This window comes from Lolium rigidum, chromosome 2 (genome assembly GCF_022539505.1).
Source record: "Lolium rigidum isolate FL_2022 chromosome 2, APGP_CSIRO_Lrig_0.1, whole genome shotgun sequence".
In the NCBI taxonomy this organism is placed as follows: Eukaryota; Viridiplantae; Streptophyta; class Magnoliopsida; order Poales; family Poaceae; genus Lolium; species Lolium rigidum.
In genome coordinates this window covers 26,168,736-26,184,485 of record NC_061509.1, presented here as the reverse complement: position 1 = coordinate 26,184,485, position 15,750 = coordinate 26,168,736, and the positions used below count along the sequence as shown (strand labels likewise).

At 44.0% G+C, this 15,750-nt stretch overlaps 3 protein-coding genes and 1 long non-coding RNA gene across 4 annotated transcripts; 3 read left to right on the top strand and 1 right to left on the bottom strand.

Moving 5' to 3' along the window:
- The first annotated feature begins 2,176 nt into the window (after positions 1 to 2,176).
- On the top strand, positions 2,177 to 8,115 carry LOC124691462 (glutamate receptor 3.1-like). The gene is made up of 7 exons (XM_047224738.1): positions 2,177 to 2,313; positions 4,255 to 4,591; positions 4,734 to 6,082; positions 6,159 to 6,436; positions 6,786 to 6,817; positions 6,913 to 7,319; positions 7,473 to 8,115. The coding sequence occupies exons 2-7, from the start codon at positions 4,327 to 4,329 to the stop codon at positions 7,905 to 7,907; spliced, it is 2,766 nt and encodes a 921-aa protein (XP_047080694.1). The 5' UTR covers positions 2,177 to 2,313; positions 4,255 to 4,326; the 3' UTR covers positions 7,908 to 8,115.
- Positions 8,116 to 8,620: 505 nt separating this feature from the next.
- LOC124691459 (peptidyl-prolyl cis-trans isomerase FKBP18, chloroplastic-like) lies at positions 8,621 to 10,158 on the top strand. Its single transcript, XM_047224737.1, has 6 exons — positions 8,621 to 8,921; positions 9,178 to 9,248; positions 9,331 to 9,417; positions 9,527 to 9,676; positions 9,759 to 9,818; positions 9,908 to 10,158. Exons 1-6 carry the CDS (start codon positions 8,669 to 8,671, stop codon positions 9,968 to 9,970), a joined length of 684 nt encoding a protein of 227 aa, XP_047080693.1. The 5' UTR covers positions 8,621 to 8,668; the 3' UTR covers positions 9,971 to 10,158.
- Positions 10,159 to 10,324: 166 nt separating this feature from the next.
- LOC124691458 (UTP--glucose-1-phosphate uridylyltransferase-like) lies at positions 10,325 to 14,094 on the bottom strand. The gene is made up of 21 exons (XM_047224736.1): positions 14,036 to 14,094; positions 13,856 to 13,903; positions 13,668 to 13,759; positions 13,446 to 13,536; positions 13,271 to 13,331; positions 13,075 to 13,152; positions 12,935 to 12,985; positions 12,757 to 12,830; positions 12,588 to 12,660; positions 12,453 to 12,510; positions 12,306 to 12,352; positions 12,165 to 12,230; positions 12,016 to 12,048; positions 11,855 to 11,907; positions 11,701 to 11,776; positions 11,524 to 11,580; positions 11,353 to 11,436; positions 11,181 to 11,279; positions 10,979 to 11,083; positions 10,678 to 10,749; positions 10,325 to 10,411 (listed from the first exon to the last, which is right to left on the bottom strand). The coding sequence occupies exons 1-21, from the start codon at positions 14,092 to 14,094 to the stop codon at positions 10,385 to 10,387; spliced, it is 1,404 nt and encodes a 467-aa protein (XP_047080692.1). The 3' UTR covers positions 10,325 to 10,384.
- Positions 11,094 to 11,654, top strand: LOC124691460. Its single transcript, XR_006998960.1, has 2 exons — positions 11,094 to 11,286; positions 11,392 to 11,654. It is a non-coding gene; the product is annotated as an uncharacterized LOC124691460 (long non-coding RNA).
- Positions 14,095 to 15,750: the final 1,656 nt, after the last annotated feature.

The following is a 15,750-nucleotide window of genomic DNA, read 5'->3' as shown; positions in this document are numbered from 1 at the left end:
TATATTAGCAAGATTAATCACCTGACCGTAGTTAGTTAGCTTGTTCAGTATGTAATACTCCCTCCGTCTCACTAAGTTTTATCTTGATATATCTAAATTTTAATAAATTTTAAAAAGCCTTTATAGGTCGAATGGAGTACAGTTTTTTTTTCAAGAATACACCATGAAAGGTTATTAATTATATAGAATAAGGGGCAAAGAAGTCCAGCAACGCCGCAAGCGGCAAGTTCATGCTGTCAACATGGGGTGGTAGCTCCCCGACACAAAGCCTATTCTTCTAACTGCCACCACAACTCCACTGGCTCCAGAAAGCCAAAGCTATCAGTACAAAAGAGCCTAGCTAGAGTCTAGTAGCTGCAGGGCCAGATCCAAATACCCAACGCCGACCACATATATGAGAAGTGTATGTTCTTTTTGGAGATGCATCAAGCAACCGATTTTTCTACAGAAGTCGTACAATTAGCACATCTAACTATTCCCACCTCTGCTCACAGCTTGAATTAGGATTCAACTTTCTTTTGCACAGATCAGAATACAGCTAGTTGATCGTGAGCTTGCGTCTATCGGGGAGAGAGTGATGCTTCAGCTTGATGCATTTCTCATTCTGGATATCTGTAACAGCTGAGATTGAGTCGAATCACCTGGCAAGAAGTCCCTGTCATTCTGAATATACAATTCTTCACACGTGACGCGCATGCCCTTCCACATCCAAATCAAGGTTCTAGCATAGCATTCCAAAAGAAGTACTAATCCACTAATATACATCAGCTAATCAGACAAGAAGACAGCAACGACCAATTGTCCAACTTACATGGACGCTAATCCACATTTACCATAATCTAATCGAGCAGCAATCAGGAAGTGTCGTCACCAGAATCCAATCATTGTGATGTGACCATAAAACAAGTGAACACACATGCATGCATGTTGATCTGTTCTAAATATTGTGCAGCTTGCAAAATCTATACCTTTCTTTACCCGACCACGCACTCTAGGGTTCGAGGTTGCATGGAGAGGCAGCAACGGCCCACAGCTACCTATATATATACGTGCCTTGGCTAGACCCTACAAATCTTGAGTAGAATATAGACGACATGGTACTGTACATGTATATGACCAGAGAAAAAGCTTATCGGTGTGACCGGCCGGACACGTAACCAGCGCTATACCGCCACGTGGTTGTATGCAGAACACGTCGGATATACTGGTGGATGATGAGCTCTGGTCTACCATGTGTATCACGCAGGGCAAGAAAGAAGAAAGTCAAAAAGCACTGAGTACAACGTTCACACATAGTCCATGCGTTTAAAATCACTCTCACTCTACATATTAGTTTTGAACAAAGTCATACGGAGAAATCCGATATTGATGTGGTTGGCAAAACACAACTTTCAAATTTATTGCAAACATTAAGTGATAGGAGAAGTGACGGTAAAAGAGCAAGGGGTTGATGCAACCCACATCAACATTGTGAAGTCTTACTAGTTACTAGCCATGTAGTAAAATATCAATGTTTGCATAATTGAGTGCATATAATATGAAAATATGTTTCTTGATAGCTCAAACAATACCGATTTGATGTTATACATGTTAATAATTTTTCCCATGTACTTGATCAAACTTTGTCAAATCTGACTTTGACCAAAGGTAATATGCACAACAATTTGGAATAGTCGGAGTGAAGATGAAAGAAGACATAAGAGCGCCGATTGAGACGACGGTGACAGAAATAGCGAGTGGCAACAACATCATGGTGTTCACCATTGTTGGCATGATCGCGGTTGGTAAGACCAATCTTGCCCATATGATCTTCAATAAAGAAGTCATGGATGCAAACATCCTAATAATTTCAAGAAAATATACTATGAAATGGTACCATTTTCATACTGTAGATTTTAGTACGTATATGTATATATACTTGATCAATATTTGCATTTCATTCGCAAAAAAAAATTGCATTCTTGAAATTTTGAAAATAGTCATAACAAAGCTTTGATCTTAAACATGGCAGACCATGTGCGGGAAAAGCATTTGTTATTCTGCTTTCTCTGTTGGCCCCACCCGTGTCAGTGATACCATCTCCATCTCCATCTTCCTCTCCCCTGGCCCTGCCTGTCTCCCTCCGCTATAATACCCTTCACCTAAAAATAATACCATGAGCTCAACGGCAGCTGCTCCCGGTCGCCGTCATGGGCTCCTCCTCCTCCTCTCCTGCCGCCTGAGGACTCGACCGCCGCCGCCGCCGCAGCAGCAACCAGCAAGCAGCCGGAGGAGGAGGCCAAGATTCCCTCTTTCCACGACTGAATCCAACCCGTAAGTCCCGAAATCTCTCCTCTGTCTGACTCTCTGTTCTTGCTCTCGAATCCCCTCCTGCCAATGCGCGCCGTTTCTTGGGTTCCGACTGAGGATTTCGAGGGCGGGCCGCGTTCTCGGACTGCTCCCCCATCCCATGCCGCTGATCCGCGGGTAACGGCGGCCGCGGTTGTTGTTTCCTGCTGCTTCTTGCCGCCCTTAAGGTGTTCGACTGATTGCCGCAAGCTGTCGGCCCGTCTGGTCTGTTTCAGTTTATCTTCAGTTACTAACCGAGCACGAAACGCGTGAAAATGCTGGAACCTGTGCTCGGTTGCCCCGCTCGCCTGCCATTTCAGGCATGGCTTCCTCTTTTCCTCTTGCAGGAAGTGCTTGGCTTTAAGCATAGTATATCCTGATACAGTCTGTTTGTTCGTTTCCCTGCTGTCTGATTGACACACCGGGTGATTGAATATAATAAATGAGGTTGCATAATCCAAAGTTTGGCCCCGCAGTTTCTGTGGAGATACTAGGTTCGCCGGGCAAGCATCCCCCATTTTTGCTCATACATGTGGCTTCATCCAAGGAAAAAAGCAAGAAGCGACGTGGTCCTTGAGTGAAATCCAAACATGCTGCGTGGCCATACTAGGATCTATATATCTTTCTTCCTAGGAGTAGTCCCTGGGTGACATAAATGGCACGAGTGATGCTTACTACAAACGAATGTCTTCGTCAAATCATATTTCCTTGTTCTGTCAAGTTGCTTTTCTTCGAGATATTCAACCCATCAATCGATCGTGTTACTGTAATTGCTTCTTTCAAATTGACATTTACTTCTTCATTGCTGTTTTCCTTACAACTTTTGGACTGAAGCTCCAAATGATGATACTCTTCTACATGGGCTATGATAATTTAGGGAATAAACAAATTAATGCTGACACCTTAAGGTGTTCGACTGATTGCGGCAAAGTGTCGGTCTGTCTGATCTCCTTTGTGTTTCAGTCCATTTGCTTTATCCTCACTTGAGCATGCAAGGCATGGAATGCTGGAATCTGTGCTTAGTTGATTTGTGGCTTACTATTTGCTTGCCTGGTTGCTGTCTTATTGACTCAAGGAATATAATAAATGCGTTGCATAATCCAGCCTTAAGGTGTTACCGGCTGCTTCTTGCCACCCTTAAGGTGTTTGATGGATTGCCGCAAAGTGTGATCTCCTCTGTGCTTCGGCCCATTTAGTTTATCTCCAGCTAGTGCTAAATAAGCACAAAACGCATGGAATGCTGGAATCTGTGCCTAGCTTCCTTTGGTAGCTTGCCATTTTAGGCATTGCTTCTTTTTTCCTCTTGCAGGAAGTACTTGGCCTTAAGCATAGTATCCTGCGCATATTCTGTTTGTTTGCTTGCTGCCTGATTGACCCAAGGAATATAATAAATGCATCACATAATAATCCGAAGTTTGGCCCCGCAGATTCTGAGGAGAAATTTGGATGCCCACGCCACATCTTTGGATTTCACTCAAGGACCACATTGCTTCTTGGTTTTTCCTTTGATGAGGCCACATGTATGAGCAAAAATGGGAGATGCCTTGCCGCGCCAACCTAGGATCTAGTATATATCTTTTTCGTAGGAGTAGTATCAGTGGATGACATAAATGGTACAAGTGATGCTTACTACACAAATGAATGTTTTTTATCCAATCATCTGTCTTTCTTCTGTCAAGTTACTTTTCGTCGAGATAATTTTTCTCAAAACTGTTTTCTTTGAGATATTTAATCCACAGTTGATTGGATTACTGTAATTGCTTCCTTCAAATTGACATTTACTTCTTCATTGCTGTTTTCCTTTCAACTTTTAAACTGAAGTTTCGAATGCTGGCGCTCTTCTACATGGAGTATGTTGATTTAGGAAATAAGCAATTAAGTATTGGTATCAGAATAACATCTGCTCTATTGTTCTGTTTTCTTCAGGGGTTTCATCTCATTCATAGTTTGCTAGCATGTGGATAAGCGTCCAGTAGCTTTTGCACCATTTGAGGCACAATGGAGATAGCTTTTCTCATGTTGTTAGTTCTGTCCCTGCTTCTGTTCCCTAATAGCATCTCCAAGAGCTTAGCTGCAAGGCCTCCTGTTGTGAATATTGGGTCTATTCTCCAGTTGAACTCCACAACTGGAGGTGTTTCGGCGGTTGCCATCCATGCAGCCTTGGAGGATATCAACTCTGATCCAACAGTTCTAAATGGGACTACATTAAATGTTGAAACAAAGGATGCAAGTTGCTTGGATGGTTTCCTTGGCATGGTTCAAGGTAGACCAACTATAATGTCACTCATTCATTTTGCATTGTTAAAATTGTTTTTTGCTTGTCTTCTGGATTCATTTTGCATTGTTAAAATAGTTTTGCTTCTGTTCTGGAGTTGTGACGATGATACCGTCTTTCCTTGTATCAGCTTTGCAGTTCATGGAGGCTGATGTTATTGCAATCGTTGGCCCCCAGTGCTCAACAATTGCTCATATCATTTCATTTGTAGCAAATGAGCTCCGAGTCCCTATGATGTCCTTTGCATCTGATGCAACTCTTTCATCGATACAGTTCCCATTCTTTGTTAGGACTGCTCCCAGTGATCTCTACCAAATGGCGGCTGTGGCAGCAGTTGTTGACTACAACCGGTGGAAAATAGTGACTGCTGTATACATTGATGATGATTATGGTCGGAATGGCATTGCTGCTTTGGATGATGCACTTACTGCAAAGCGCTGCAAAATCTCCTACAAGGTTGGGTTTCCTGCCAATGCTAAAAATAGTGACCTCATAAATTTGTTGGTTAGTGTCAGTTATATGGAGTCTCGCATTATCATCCTCCATACTGGTGCTGCACCTGGACTCAAGCTTTTCTCTATGGCGAACCGACTAAACATGATGGGCAATGGCTATGTATGGATTGCAACTGACTGGCTTTCTGCTTATCTTGATTCTAATTCATCAGTTCCTGCTGACATTATATATGGCATGCAAGGTGTTCTTAGTTTGCGGCCACACATCCCAAACTCAATGATGAAGAGTAATTTGGTCTCCAAGTGGAGCAGGCAAAGTAAGAAGTACAACCATAGTGATCTCCGTTTGAGTTCCTATGGTTTTTATGTTTATGATAGCGTCTGGGCATTAGCTCATGCTCTGGATGCCTTCTTCGATGATGGTGGGAGGATTTCCTTTTCAAACGACTCAAGGTTGCGAGATGCAAGGGGGGGAACTCTTCATCTTGAAGCAATGAGTATTTTTGACATGGGAAATAAATTACTCGAGAAGATTAGAAAGGTAAACTTCACTGGGGTGTCTGGGAAAGTGCAATTTGATGCTTCGGGTGACCTCATTCATCCTGCATATGACATCATAAATGTCCTCGGAAATGGCATGCGGACCATTGGTTTTTGGTCAAATTATTCTGGCTTGTTGTCGACTGTCCCTCCAGAGGATCTATATTCAAAGCCCCCTAATACTTCTCTAGCCAATCAGCGTCTCTACGATGTTATTTGGCCTGGGGAGACTGCACAGAGACCTCGAGGCTGGGTTTTTCCTTCCAATGCCAAGCAGTTGAAAATTGGTGTTCCCAACAGATTTAGCTTCAAAGAGTTCGTCACGAAAGACAATGTTACTGGGTCAATGAAGGGTTATTGCATCGATGTCTTTACTCAGGCATTGGCTTTGCTTCCTTATCCAGTGACCTTCAAGTTCGTACCTTTTGGTAGTGGTACTGAAAACCCTCATTATGACAAACTAGTACAGATGGTCGAATCAAATGTAAGTATGTAATGCTTTTGTCCTTCTTCTACACATTCCATCATACCATACTGACCAGGGTTATCTTATCCTGCAGGAATTTGATGGAGCTATAGGGGATATCGCAATTACAATGAACCGGACAGTTATTGTTGATTTCACCCAGCCATTCATTGAAACAGGCTTGGTTATCTTGTCTCCAGTCAAAAAGCATATTACGACGTCCTGGGCATTCTTGCAGCCATTTACATTAGAGATGTGGTGTATTACAGGGGTGTTCTTTCTTGTTGTGGGTGTGGTTGTTTGGGTTCTTGAACATCGAATCAATGACGAATTCCGCGGTTCACCACGACAACAAATGATAACTATCTTCTGGTAAGGAGCTGACTTACAGCTTTTGACTTTTATGTCGGCTGCATGCATGTCAGTTCAGTTTCCTTACAAAGTTGACATTTCTACGAGTCTTCTCTAATATATTGTACACTGCTATCACCTTAAAACAACCCTGAGAGTTAACGTACACAAACAAAGCATCTAGTGATTACTAATGAATTTAAGTCTTGTGGTGAGAGTTGTAGAGGATATGCAGTCTATTTTCATATGATATGAGGATGTGTTACTGTATTTATCTTATGCTTTCATGTCTCCACATGTACTGCCAAATGTTCTTATGATGTCATGTTTATTTGTTCCCAAATTATAACTCAATTTTGACTGTCTGCAGGTTCAGCTTTTCGACTTTATTCTTTGCACACAGTGAGTAAACTAACCATCTCCATTCTGTTTTTTTTATAAGCAAACATTCTGCTGTATGGCATGTGTTTCATTATTTCATCTGTATCTTTTCGCAGGAGAAAACACAATGAGCACCTTAGGGCGGGGTGTCCTGCTCATATGGCTCTTTGTTGTTTTGATCATTCAATCCAGCTATACCGCGAGTCTTACTTCCATCCTGACCGTGCAACAACTTGATACTTCTATAAGAGGAATTGATGACCTGAAAAATAGCGATGATCCTGTTGGTTTTCAAGTTGGTTCTTTTGCACAAGAATACATGGTGAAGGAACTGAACATATCACGTTCAAGGCTAAGACCTCTCGGTTCCCCACAAGAGTACGCTGAAGCCCTCAAGCTAGGCCCTAAGAAAGGAGGCGTTATGGCCATTATCGATGAGCGACCGTATGTCGAACTGTTTTTGTCAAGTTACTGCAAGATTGCAGTAGCTGGCTCAGATTTCACCAGCAGAGGATGGGGCTTTGTAAGTACATTTTAACCATTGTCTATAAGAGCTATGCCCACTGTTTAGTATTATGCAACCTTTCCTGCACTTCTCTGTGGCTGAAGTCTATAAACTATGCCTACTTTGTTTCACAAATTAAAAGTAGCACCTTACGGAAGTTCATTCTACCAGGCATTTCCAAGGGACTCCCCTTTGCAAGTAGACCTGTCCACCGCGATCCTGTCACTCTCAGAGAACGGGGAGCTGCAGCGGATCCACGACAAGTGGCTCAAGACAGGCGAGTGCGCGACTGACACAAACGAGTTCATCGACTCGAACCAGCTCCGCCTCGAGAGCTTCTGGGGCCTGTTTCTCATCTGCGGTGTGGCGTGCATCCTCGCCTTGCTCATCTACTTCGGCATCATGCTACGCAAATACCTGAGACACGAGCCAAAGAAGAGCCTCCGAAGATTTATCTCGTTCGTCGATGACAAGGAGCCGCCGAAGAACAGGAAGAAGCGGTCCCAGAGCCTGCCTGCGAGCTCGACAGGCAGTCTTTCTGCTCTTGACATCGAGAGGCCTGCAAGGCCAGTTAGGAATGGCAGCGTTATTGATATAGAAAGCTAGTTGATGTGTATAAAGCTAAGATATATTATTCTATGTTTTCGACCCAAGATGCAACATCTTGCGGGTCAGTTTACCCAATCTAATTGACGGGGAAATAGGTTGAGAGGCTGTGTAGGGGATTTGAGTTCCTTAGGTATCTGCCATCATGGAAAATTGTATAGAAGCAACTCTTGTCCTTGATGTTATTATGAATGGAAGGAATGTGTTTGTTTGAGTGAAAAGTCAGAGTTATCTTAGATGGTTGTTGCCTACCTTGACCCTGAATAGATGTGAGCAGACAGGCGAATCTTTCATTTTATTTTGTGTGAAACTGCAGAGATTTGAATTTCTATGCCAGGGCAAATAATTTCGATGTTCTTGATTCAAGTGCAATTAATTAATTACAAGGATAATGTTTGTAAATAAAAAAAAAGAAGACCATCACCATTCACCATTGGAAGCTGAAGCTGCAGTCTCACAAGGCTATAAAGTCCAAACATGCAGAAGCTCTCATCCAGAATATTACACGTAGTAGTAGTACTAGTTTTTTTTGTTAACAATGTTTTTTCCTCTTATTACACATTCCACACTTTGTACTGTACCGTATACATCAATTATCATAAACTAAAGTACACAAAAAATACAATTTGAATAATATTGCTAAAATAAAATAAATGGGGAGGTATAAAAGGGAAAATGGAATATTCTGATATTTTTGTACCTTCTGGATAATATGCTGAGCTGATGTAGTGGCGTCAGTTGAGCGCGCGCCATCCTTCCCCATGTCTCCTCCGCCGTCGATGGCTCCCACGGCACTGCCTTCTAGAACCTTCCACCGAGCCCCGCTCCCCTCCCCTGCTCCCCCTACGCTGCCTCCTCCGAGGGAGACGGCCGTGGCATGCCGCCTCTCCCGGCGGAGGGTGGCCGCGCAGCTCCTCCTCTCGGCCGGCTTCCTCACCGCCGTCTGCCCGCTGCCAGCGCTCGCCGCAAGGAGGGGCCGCCAGACCGTACGGCCAGAGGATTACGCGTCTACACGTACGTCAGCGCGTGTCCCTTATACCTGCGCCGCTGGTTTCTTGGTTTCTGCTCAGATTTTTTCCCCAAAAGCTTGCTCATTCCCGAATCCCGACTGACGCTGATTAGTGTCAGATTATTTGCTGTTAAATAATCTGTTTGGTATTCGTAATTGCAAATACGGCTCACGATAAAAATTATAGACTTTCTAGTGCCTAAATTTGAGCTCCACTTTGCGATATCTGATTAATCTGACCTGGGAAACTATTGTGAGCAGCTGAGGGCTTGAAGTACTATGATCTTGTCGAAGGGAAGGGCCCAACTGCTGAGAAGGGGTCAACTGTTCAGGTAAATTAATTGGAAAAAAAATGCTAGCAACACCCTTCATTCCTAAACTGAAATTGATTGCTGCTGATGTTCTTTGCTGAAGGTGCATTTCGACTGCATATACCGGAGCATCACGGTGGTGTCGAGCCGCGAAGCGAAGCTCCTAGCAGGGAACCGGAGCATCGCGCAGGTTATGTTGCAAACTGACTGAGTACTCTCCCCCATCTTTGTGTGCTAGTGGTAGAAATACTCGTTTAGGACAATCAGAACTAAGATGTTTGCGTGTCTTCCTCTAGTAGCCTTACGTGTTCACTGTCGGATCGCTGCCTGGGAAAGAGCGGAAGCGGGACTTCGCGGACACCGCCAACGGGCTGTACTCCGCACAGGCTTCGCCAAAGCCTCCGGCAGCTATGTACATGATCACCGAGGGGATGAAAGTGGGGGGGAAGGTACGGAGAACTGGCACAAGTGAAGGGACGTTCCCTCTTTGCTATATTACTACTGACCTGATCCTCTGTTTTTGTTGTACAGAGGAGGGTCATTGTTCCCCCGGAGCTCGGATATGCGAAAAAGGGCTTGAACGAGATACCGGTAAAACTCCAGTGTCTTGTAGTCTGATTAGGTATCTGAGCACTTTGACTTACTGACGCGCCATGGTTTGATTTCATGCTTCTTTGCAGCCTGATGCTAGTTTTGAACTGAATATAGAGCTCTTGCAAGTGATCCCTCCTGCAGAAAATTGACCATTCTCGTTTTGCACTGGATGTGAAAGATTGATGAGGTACTTGTGAAGTTTCACAAATTTTAGAGGAATGTGCCTATTTTATACTTTTTTCGTTCTCGTTAACCATACCTGTACGTGAGAAATACGATGACAATATATTTTGCATGGATATCTATCGATGTGTCGAGATGCAAAGCTTTTGCTTTATTTTTTCAAAAATTGTATGCCTGGAAAGGACTTGTTTGGAACGTGCAAATTCCAGTACCAGAAGCAAAACTTAAGTAGGTGAAAATCGTTACTTGGATTTATCATTAATCGTGTTGCAGCAAAATTGTACAAAACATATTCACCACAATTTTATGGTGCCTGTATGATTCTATAGAAATGGTCATATTCATCCGCCACTGTGAAGACAGCACGATCTGGTGCTCATTCAAAGGTCCTCAACGCCGTTGATGTCCTGAAATAAAAGAATACATACTCTTGTTTAAAAGCAAAATCAGTGGGTGCTGCCAGATTGCCTTTTGATCTAGACATGAAATGCTGAACAATAGTCAATTTTGTAGGAATTCTAATTGTTGAGACATGTTATTAATGCAACCGTTTCACTTCAAAATTACCACAGACCTCACGTAAAAAAATAAGCACACTCGAACTTTGATTTTTTTTCTTAAACTGCAAAATTCTTGAAAGACCGGTAAGTGTGTGTATCTTGGGGAAAGATACCTTGTTCTCGATCACTTTGCCATCTGGGATTTCCAGCTTCACACCTGGTTTTGCTGTGATGGTCACCTTGCCCTATAAAATTTGAAAGTGTCATCATCCATGTTTTAAATATGGTGAGATATGTATTTTCTTAAATAGTCATAACTCAGGACAAGAATCATGTGAGAAGCAAAGCTGCACATTATCGTGATAAAGATTTGTGTAAGAATTAAAAATGCATGTAGCAAATATTCTGGAAATGTCGTCTCAGAGCTGGTACTACAAGAAAGATTGTAATAGTTTGACAAATTGTTGGAGATACCTTCAGCACGATGCCAGAACCAAACCAAACATCACCGGAAACCTTCAAGCTGTCGAGCTCAACAATACTTGGAATCGATTTGAAGCGACCGAGGAAGCTCCCAACCTGCCATTACATGAAGAAAGAAGACCACCTTATTTGCATTTGGAGCTCTAAAAAACTGATGTTCCTTTTTTGTGAAGAATTAAGGTTACAGCTTGACCTTCTTGAACTCAGGGCCTAGCTCAATCGAGGGATTTGATGGATCTGTTCTAGCTGAATTCCGTGTAACGAAGCCATCAACCAAGGTGTACAGATCAGACTACAAGGTGAAAAAAATTCAGTTATAAATAGGAGAGTTGACCTGAAGAGTTTATTCGCCAAATCATGCAAACCTGTACTAGCTGCAAATCTGATGTCGCCTTTACTGGTAGGAACCGGGACCTTGGAACATTCATACCAATGGCGTGGTCAAAGAACTGTTCCGACAAAATATGATTGTCATGTTTATATGCAGGATACAGTTATAATAATCAATATATTTTTAAATGGTATTTTGGTAGTACCCTGATTGCGGCACCAGCTGCTGTTTCCAACTGAAGAACTTTCACGCCTTCAACTTCCTGAAACGTGTTTGTTGTCCATCACAAGCTTTGTTAAGTTCTTCACAAATCATAGCTAAGAAGTAACAAGCTCATGAAGCAATCTTTCTGTAAGAAGAGATCATCGAAATGCAATATTACCTTAGGGTTTGGAATGATCTCCATCTTGAGTGCATCAGCCTCGACAAGGCGTTTGATAGCCTTCAAGTTCACCCATCTAATAAAGCAGGCAGCAGTATTATATGACGTTGGAATGATCTTTTAAAACTGAAATGGACTCTATGAATTCACTTACAGATTGTTGGTGTTGAAGATCTTGAATTTCTCAATTGATTTGAACTCATCCACCTAAGTTTCAGCAAAATGCAGAAGCAAACTCACAAAAAGATCTACAGTAATTATGTCTGATTTTTTAATCATTTGTTATGTCATTGCAATTACTAGATTATGACTTACATGTGCATCAGGAACTTGTGCAATCTCGAGAAGCTGAAAAGTGAAAGGGAAAATCGTTGTCGTTATGTTTCCAGACTTAATTCAGTTCCAACAAGCATTCATAAAACTGGTTTGCAAACTTCTACGACAACGAGGAAATATAAGTTAACCTGAACCCTTCCTTCGTAGGAGATCAGTGTGCCGCCTTTCACATCGGCCAAAGTTTTCGGGGTAACCTGAAGGAAGGCTGTTAAATTTTACTGACCAACGAAAGGCAATATTTCTTCACTAGATATTATGCAGTTACATACCTCCATACAGTACTCATTCTGCTTGTGGATCAAATGGTTCAGTATCTCTATTCCATAATTAAGAAAATAAGCAGGTTATCTCTTTTTCTTTACTGGAAAGTTTTGTCAAAGTAAATAATAATGAATATAGTGTCTACGTAAGGATACTCATGTCCACTATAGCACCCAAGTTATCTGAGTTTGCGATGAACACATACTCTTTTCCCTGCAATGTCAAAAGAGTAATGTTACATTCATGGAATATTTGGGATGGTAAAAAAAATTCACCAGATGATTGCAAACCTGTGAGAGAAGTAGATCGAGCTTGCCGCTGTTCATCAGGGATGGGAAGATATCACCATGCCCAGGAGGATACCTTCATATTTATGTAGCGTAAAGATAGTTACAAAATTGATATGTTTTTACGTTAAAAATGAATTTGGTGATATGGTTATGAACAAGAATACTTTACCAGCCATCCTTGTCAGTCTTCCCCTTGGAAGGCCATGGCAAGAACTCGTCAGCTACCACGCGAGGATACTGGCTCTGTATTGAAGCATTTAATAAAAATGTCAGTAGCATATTTTGGAAGATAGAACAAGCATGATGCAAGAAAGTTTGTAAGAAAAACAAAATCTGGTTTGACATACCTGATTGAACGTGTGGATGTCGATGCTTGAGTTGGCGTATTTCTCGACAATCTGCAGCACAAGCGTACCAATCAGCATTCAGAAAAATCATCCAGTTAAATAGCCGATTTCAAGGGAGATTTGGTTGATGATGAGCATACCTTCAAGGTGTCGTCATGGGTGTTGAAGGAGTTCATCAGAAGCAGCGGCACGTTGCTGCCGTACTTCTTGTTGAGGGACTGTAAAACGAAAGAGTATCACTGAATTTTGTCTTACAAAGACGGTAAACTGTTGCTTGAATCTGAAATGTGAGAGTGAGTGATGAACAGTGCGCGATGTTTGAGTTCAAGCCCCCACCTCGATCTGGAGAACGATCAGGTCGAGGAAGGTGAACCCGTTTCGCACCTCGATGACCGACCTGCAACGTTCATCGACATATAATTTTGTTTGTCGATATCAAATTCAGCACCATGCATGTGGAGGAATCAAGCGAATCGTTTCTTCTGTCCCTCTCCTGGATGTGGTAACTTACTTTGGTCCTGTGCATCCCATGGTGGTCCCGAGTCCACCGTTGAGCTTGAGCACGGCGAGCTTGTTGAGCAGCGCCTTTGTCGCCTCCAGGTCTGCATTTTTTTTCAGGAGCCGGTCATCGACGGCAACATCCAGATTAAATCCAGGATGGTATCGTCTCCGAATAATAAGAAAGGGACGAAGAGAAAGAGGAAGATGGCCGTCCCACCATCGCGGCACGCACCTTCGGGCGGGGCGTCGATGGTGTCGTAGGGCACCACCACCTCGTCGGTGGGGGTGTGGATCTTGGGCCACTCGATGTGCTCCTCGTCGCCACTTACCGTCGACAAACATGCATGAAGCACGGTCAGGTCAGATCATCAATGAACGGAGACGAAACGATCGCCTCTGCGGAGATGTTGAGTCGATTACCTGAGGTAGCGGGAGACGAGGCTGATGAACCCGGACTTCTCGTTGTCGCTGCATGCAATTACAAACGGGGACAGAGTAATCAAGCAAATCCGTCAGGCAAGACAGACACAGAGAGAGGAATGCAAAGATTGGTATCCAGAGGCAAGACGAAGACAACATTGCAGCAATGTTGATCCCGACCTGATCTGGCCGAGGCCGGCGACGGCCTCGCGCAGCTTGGCAAGCTTCTCGTCCGCCATTGTCGCGTGTACGTGGGGAGGGAGATGTTTTTGTGGGAAGGGAAGAGGAGGGTCGTCGGAGGTAGGAGAAGGGGACAACGCTGGCTATTTATACAAGGAAACAGGGAAGCGCAAATAAGGCAATAATGCTATGTCTACGGACAAATTGTTACGGAAACTCGCTTACGGACATACGTGGCTGAATTCGCTTGGTCGTGTGCTGAACGTGCGGACCAACTGCTTCTGCTTGGGCCAATTGAGGGATGCCATCAACGCGTCCGTAAGAAATTCCGTAAGATCATTCCGTACGTGTAGCATTGTTGCAAATAAGGAGACGCGCGCGAAGTTAACGGCCGGAGCCTTTTCCTCACACTTTTTGGAATTCTCTCTCTTCTGTGAGAAACTATCTTTATCTTTACTATTATTAAATGTGAGTTGGTCGTTTGACACTCAACGCACTTTGGTGGTCGTCATTGGAAGCATCCTGTCCGTCCAATCTACCGCAGACAAGATCCACCGTCAGATGCTCTCTCCCCCGCTCGCTCCTGGAAACGTCCCTCCGCCCGCAGACCTCTCTCAGATTGTGCCTCCCCATCCCCTTGTCTCCAACTCGATCCAATCAATCTCAAAAAAAAAAACTCGATCCAATCGCGCCGCCGCCGTCTCTACCATCCACCCTGCCGGCCATCCCAGCGCTCCGAACCGCCGGTCGGGTCACCATGCCTCTACTTCGCCTCCCCTCCTCCTGGTGACCAAGACGCCCAGATGGGCCTTCCGAGCCCGCATCCTGCCCCGCCTACCACGTCGCCTTCCTACCAATCCCGCCCAAGACCTGCCGCCGCGAACCTCAAGGAGCAGCGGAAGGCCAGACCAGAAGTAGCACGCGTCGGGGGGCGGCGCGGCACGAACAACATCAGCAGGTCGCAAATCGCTGATTAGGACGTGGTGGCGCCGCACAACCAAGAGAATCTCCCCACCGTGATCGGATAAGCCTACCGGCTACCGTGATTCTCCTCTAAGCCAAGTGATCTATTCTCTGCAGTAAGATGTTAATAGCTGCCGCCGGCTACATGCTGGCCCTCGCGCGCAACACCATCGTCATGCACGCCTCGCGCAGGTAGCTGCTCCGGCTGAAGGTCCCTAATGCCGCGGCCAGGCGGGACAAGCTCCTCAGAGAGGAGAAGATCCCCCACGCAGTTCTGCCAAGCCGGCGGGTGCCATACTCCAATCCGCCCACGCCGTCAAGAGTGAGTTCCAGGTCGAGCAAGGAATCACGACGAGCAAGGTTTTTCCTTCCAGCAAGCCCATCATTTGGTTCACGGCAAATAACTTGAACGGACGATTTTTGTTGATGAAGGTGCAGACATCTTCTTGCAGGTCGAGTACTACGTTGCAGCATTTACTTCTCAGTCCACGTACCACAATCTATGATGATGCATGAAACACACTTGGGGATCATAACAAATCATCAAGTAAAGAAAATCAAGTGAAATGCATTCTAATGCTCAGATTGGTCAAGGGAGCTTTGGGTGAAACTTTTGTGCTACCGGTGCTTAACCTAACTCCTCAAATACCATCAAGTCAATGCTTGCACACATTTCGACTTCTAGCTATTGTTCACAGTTGTCATCACATCTAATCTTGATGCTATTTACTCTTAACAGTAGTTGCAAAAAC

What these genes read in the sequence shown, in the direction of transcription:
- LOC124691462 (XM_047224738.1), top strand. Translation starts at nt 4,327, where the DNA reads ATGGAGATAGCTTTTCTCATGTTGTTAGTTCTGTCCCTGCTTCTGTTC. An exon ending in TTTCCTTGGCATGGTTCAAG is followed by an intron (nt 4,592 to 4,733) that starts GTAGACCAACTA and finishes TCCTTGTATCAG; the next exon opens with CTTTGCAGTTCATGGAGGCT. An exon ending in GACTTTATTCTTTGCACACA is followed by an intron (nt 6,818 to 6,912) that starts GTGAGTAAACTA and finishes ATCTTTTCGCAG; the next exon opens with GAGAAAACACAATGAGCACC.
- LOC124691459 (XM_047224737.1), top strand. Translation starts at nt 8,669, where the DNA reads ATGTCTCCTCCGCCGTCGATGGCTCCCACGGCACTGCCTTCTAGAACC. An exon ending in AGAAGGGGTCAACTGTTCAG is followed by an intron (nt 9,249 to 9,330) that starts GTAAATTAATTG and finishes TCTTTGCTGAAG; the next exon opens with GTGCATTTCGACTGCATATA. An exon ending in GGAACCGGAGCATCGCGCAG is followed by an intron (nt 9,418 to 9,526) that starts GTTATGTTGCAA and finishes TTCCTCTAGTAG; the next exon opens with CCTTACGTGTTCACTGTCGG.
- LOC124691458 (XM_047224736.1), bottom strand. Translation starts at nt 14,094, where the DNA reads ATGGCGGACGAGAAGCTTGCCAAGCTGCGCGAGGCCGTCGCCGGCCTC. An exon ending in ATGGGATGCACAGGACCAAA is followed by an intron (nt 13,332 to 13,445) that starts GTAAGTTACCAC and finishes TGAACGTTGCAG; the next exon opens with GTCGGTCATCGAGGTGCGAA. An exon ending in CCTACGAAGGAAGGGTTCAG is followed by an intron (nt 12,049 to 12,164) that starts GTTAACTTATAT and finishes TTCACTTTTCAG; the next exon opens with CTTCTCGAGATTGCACAAGT.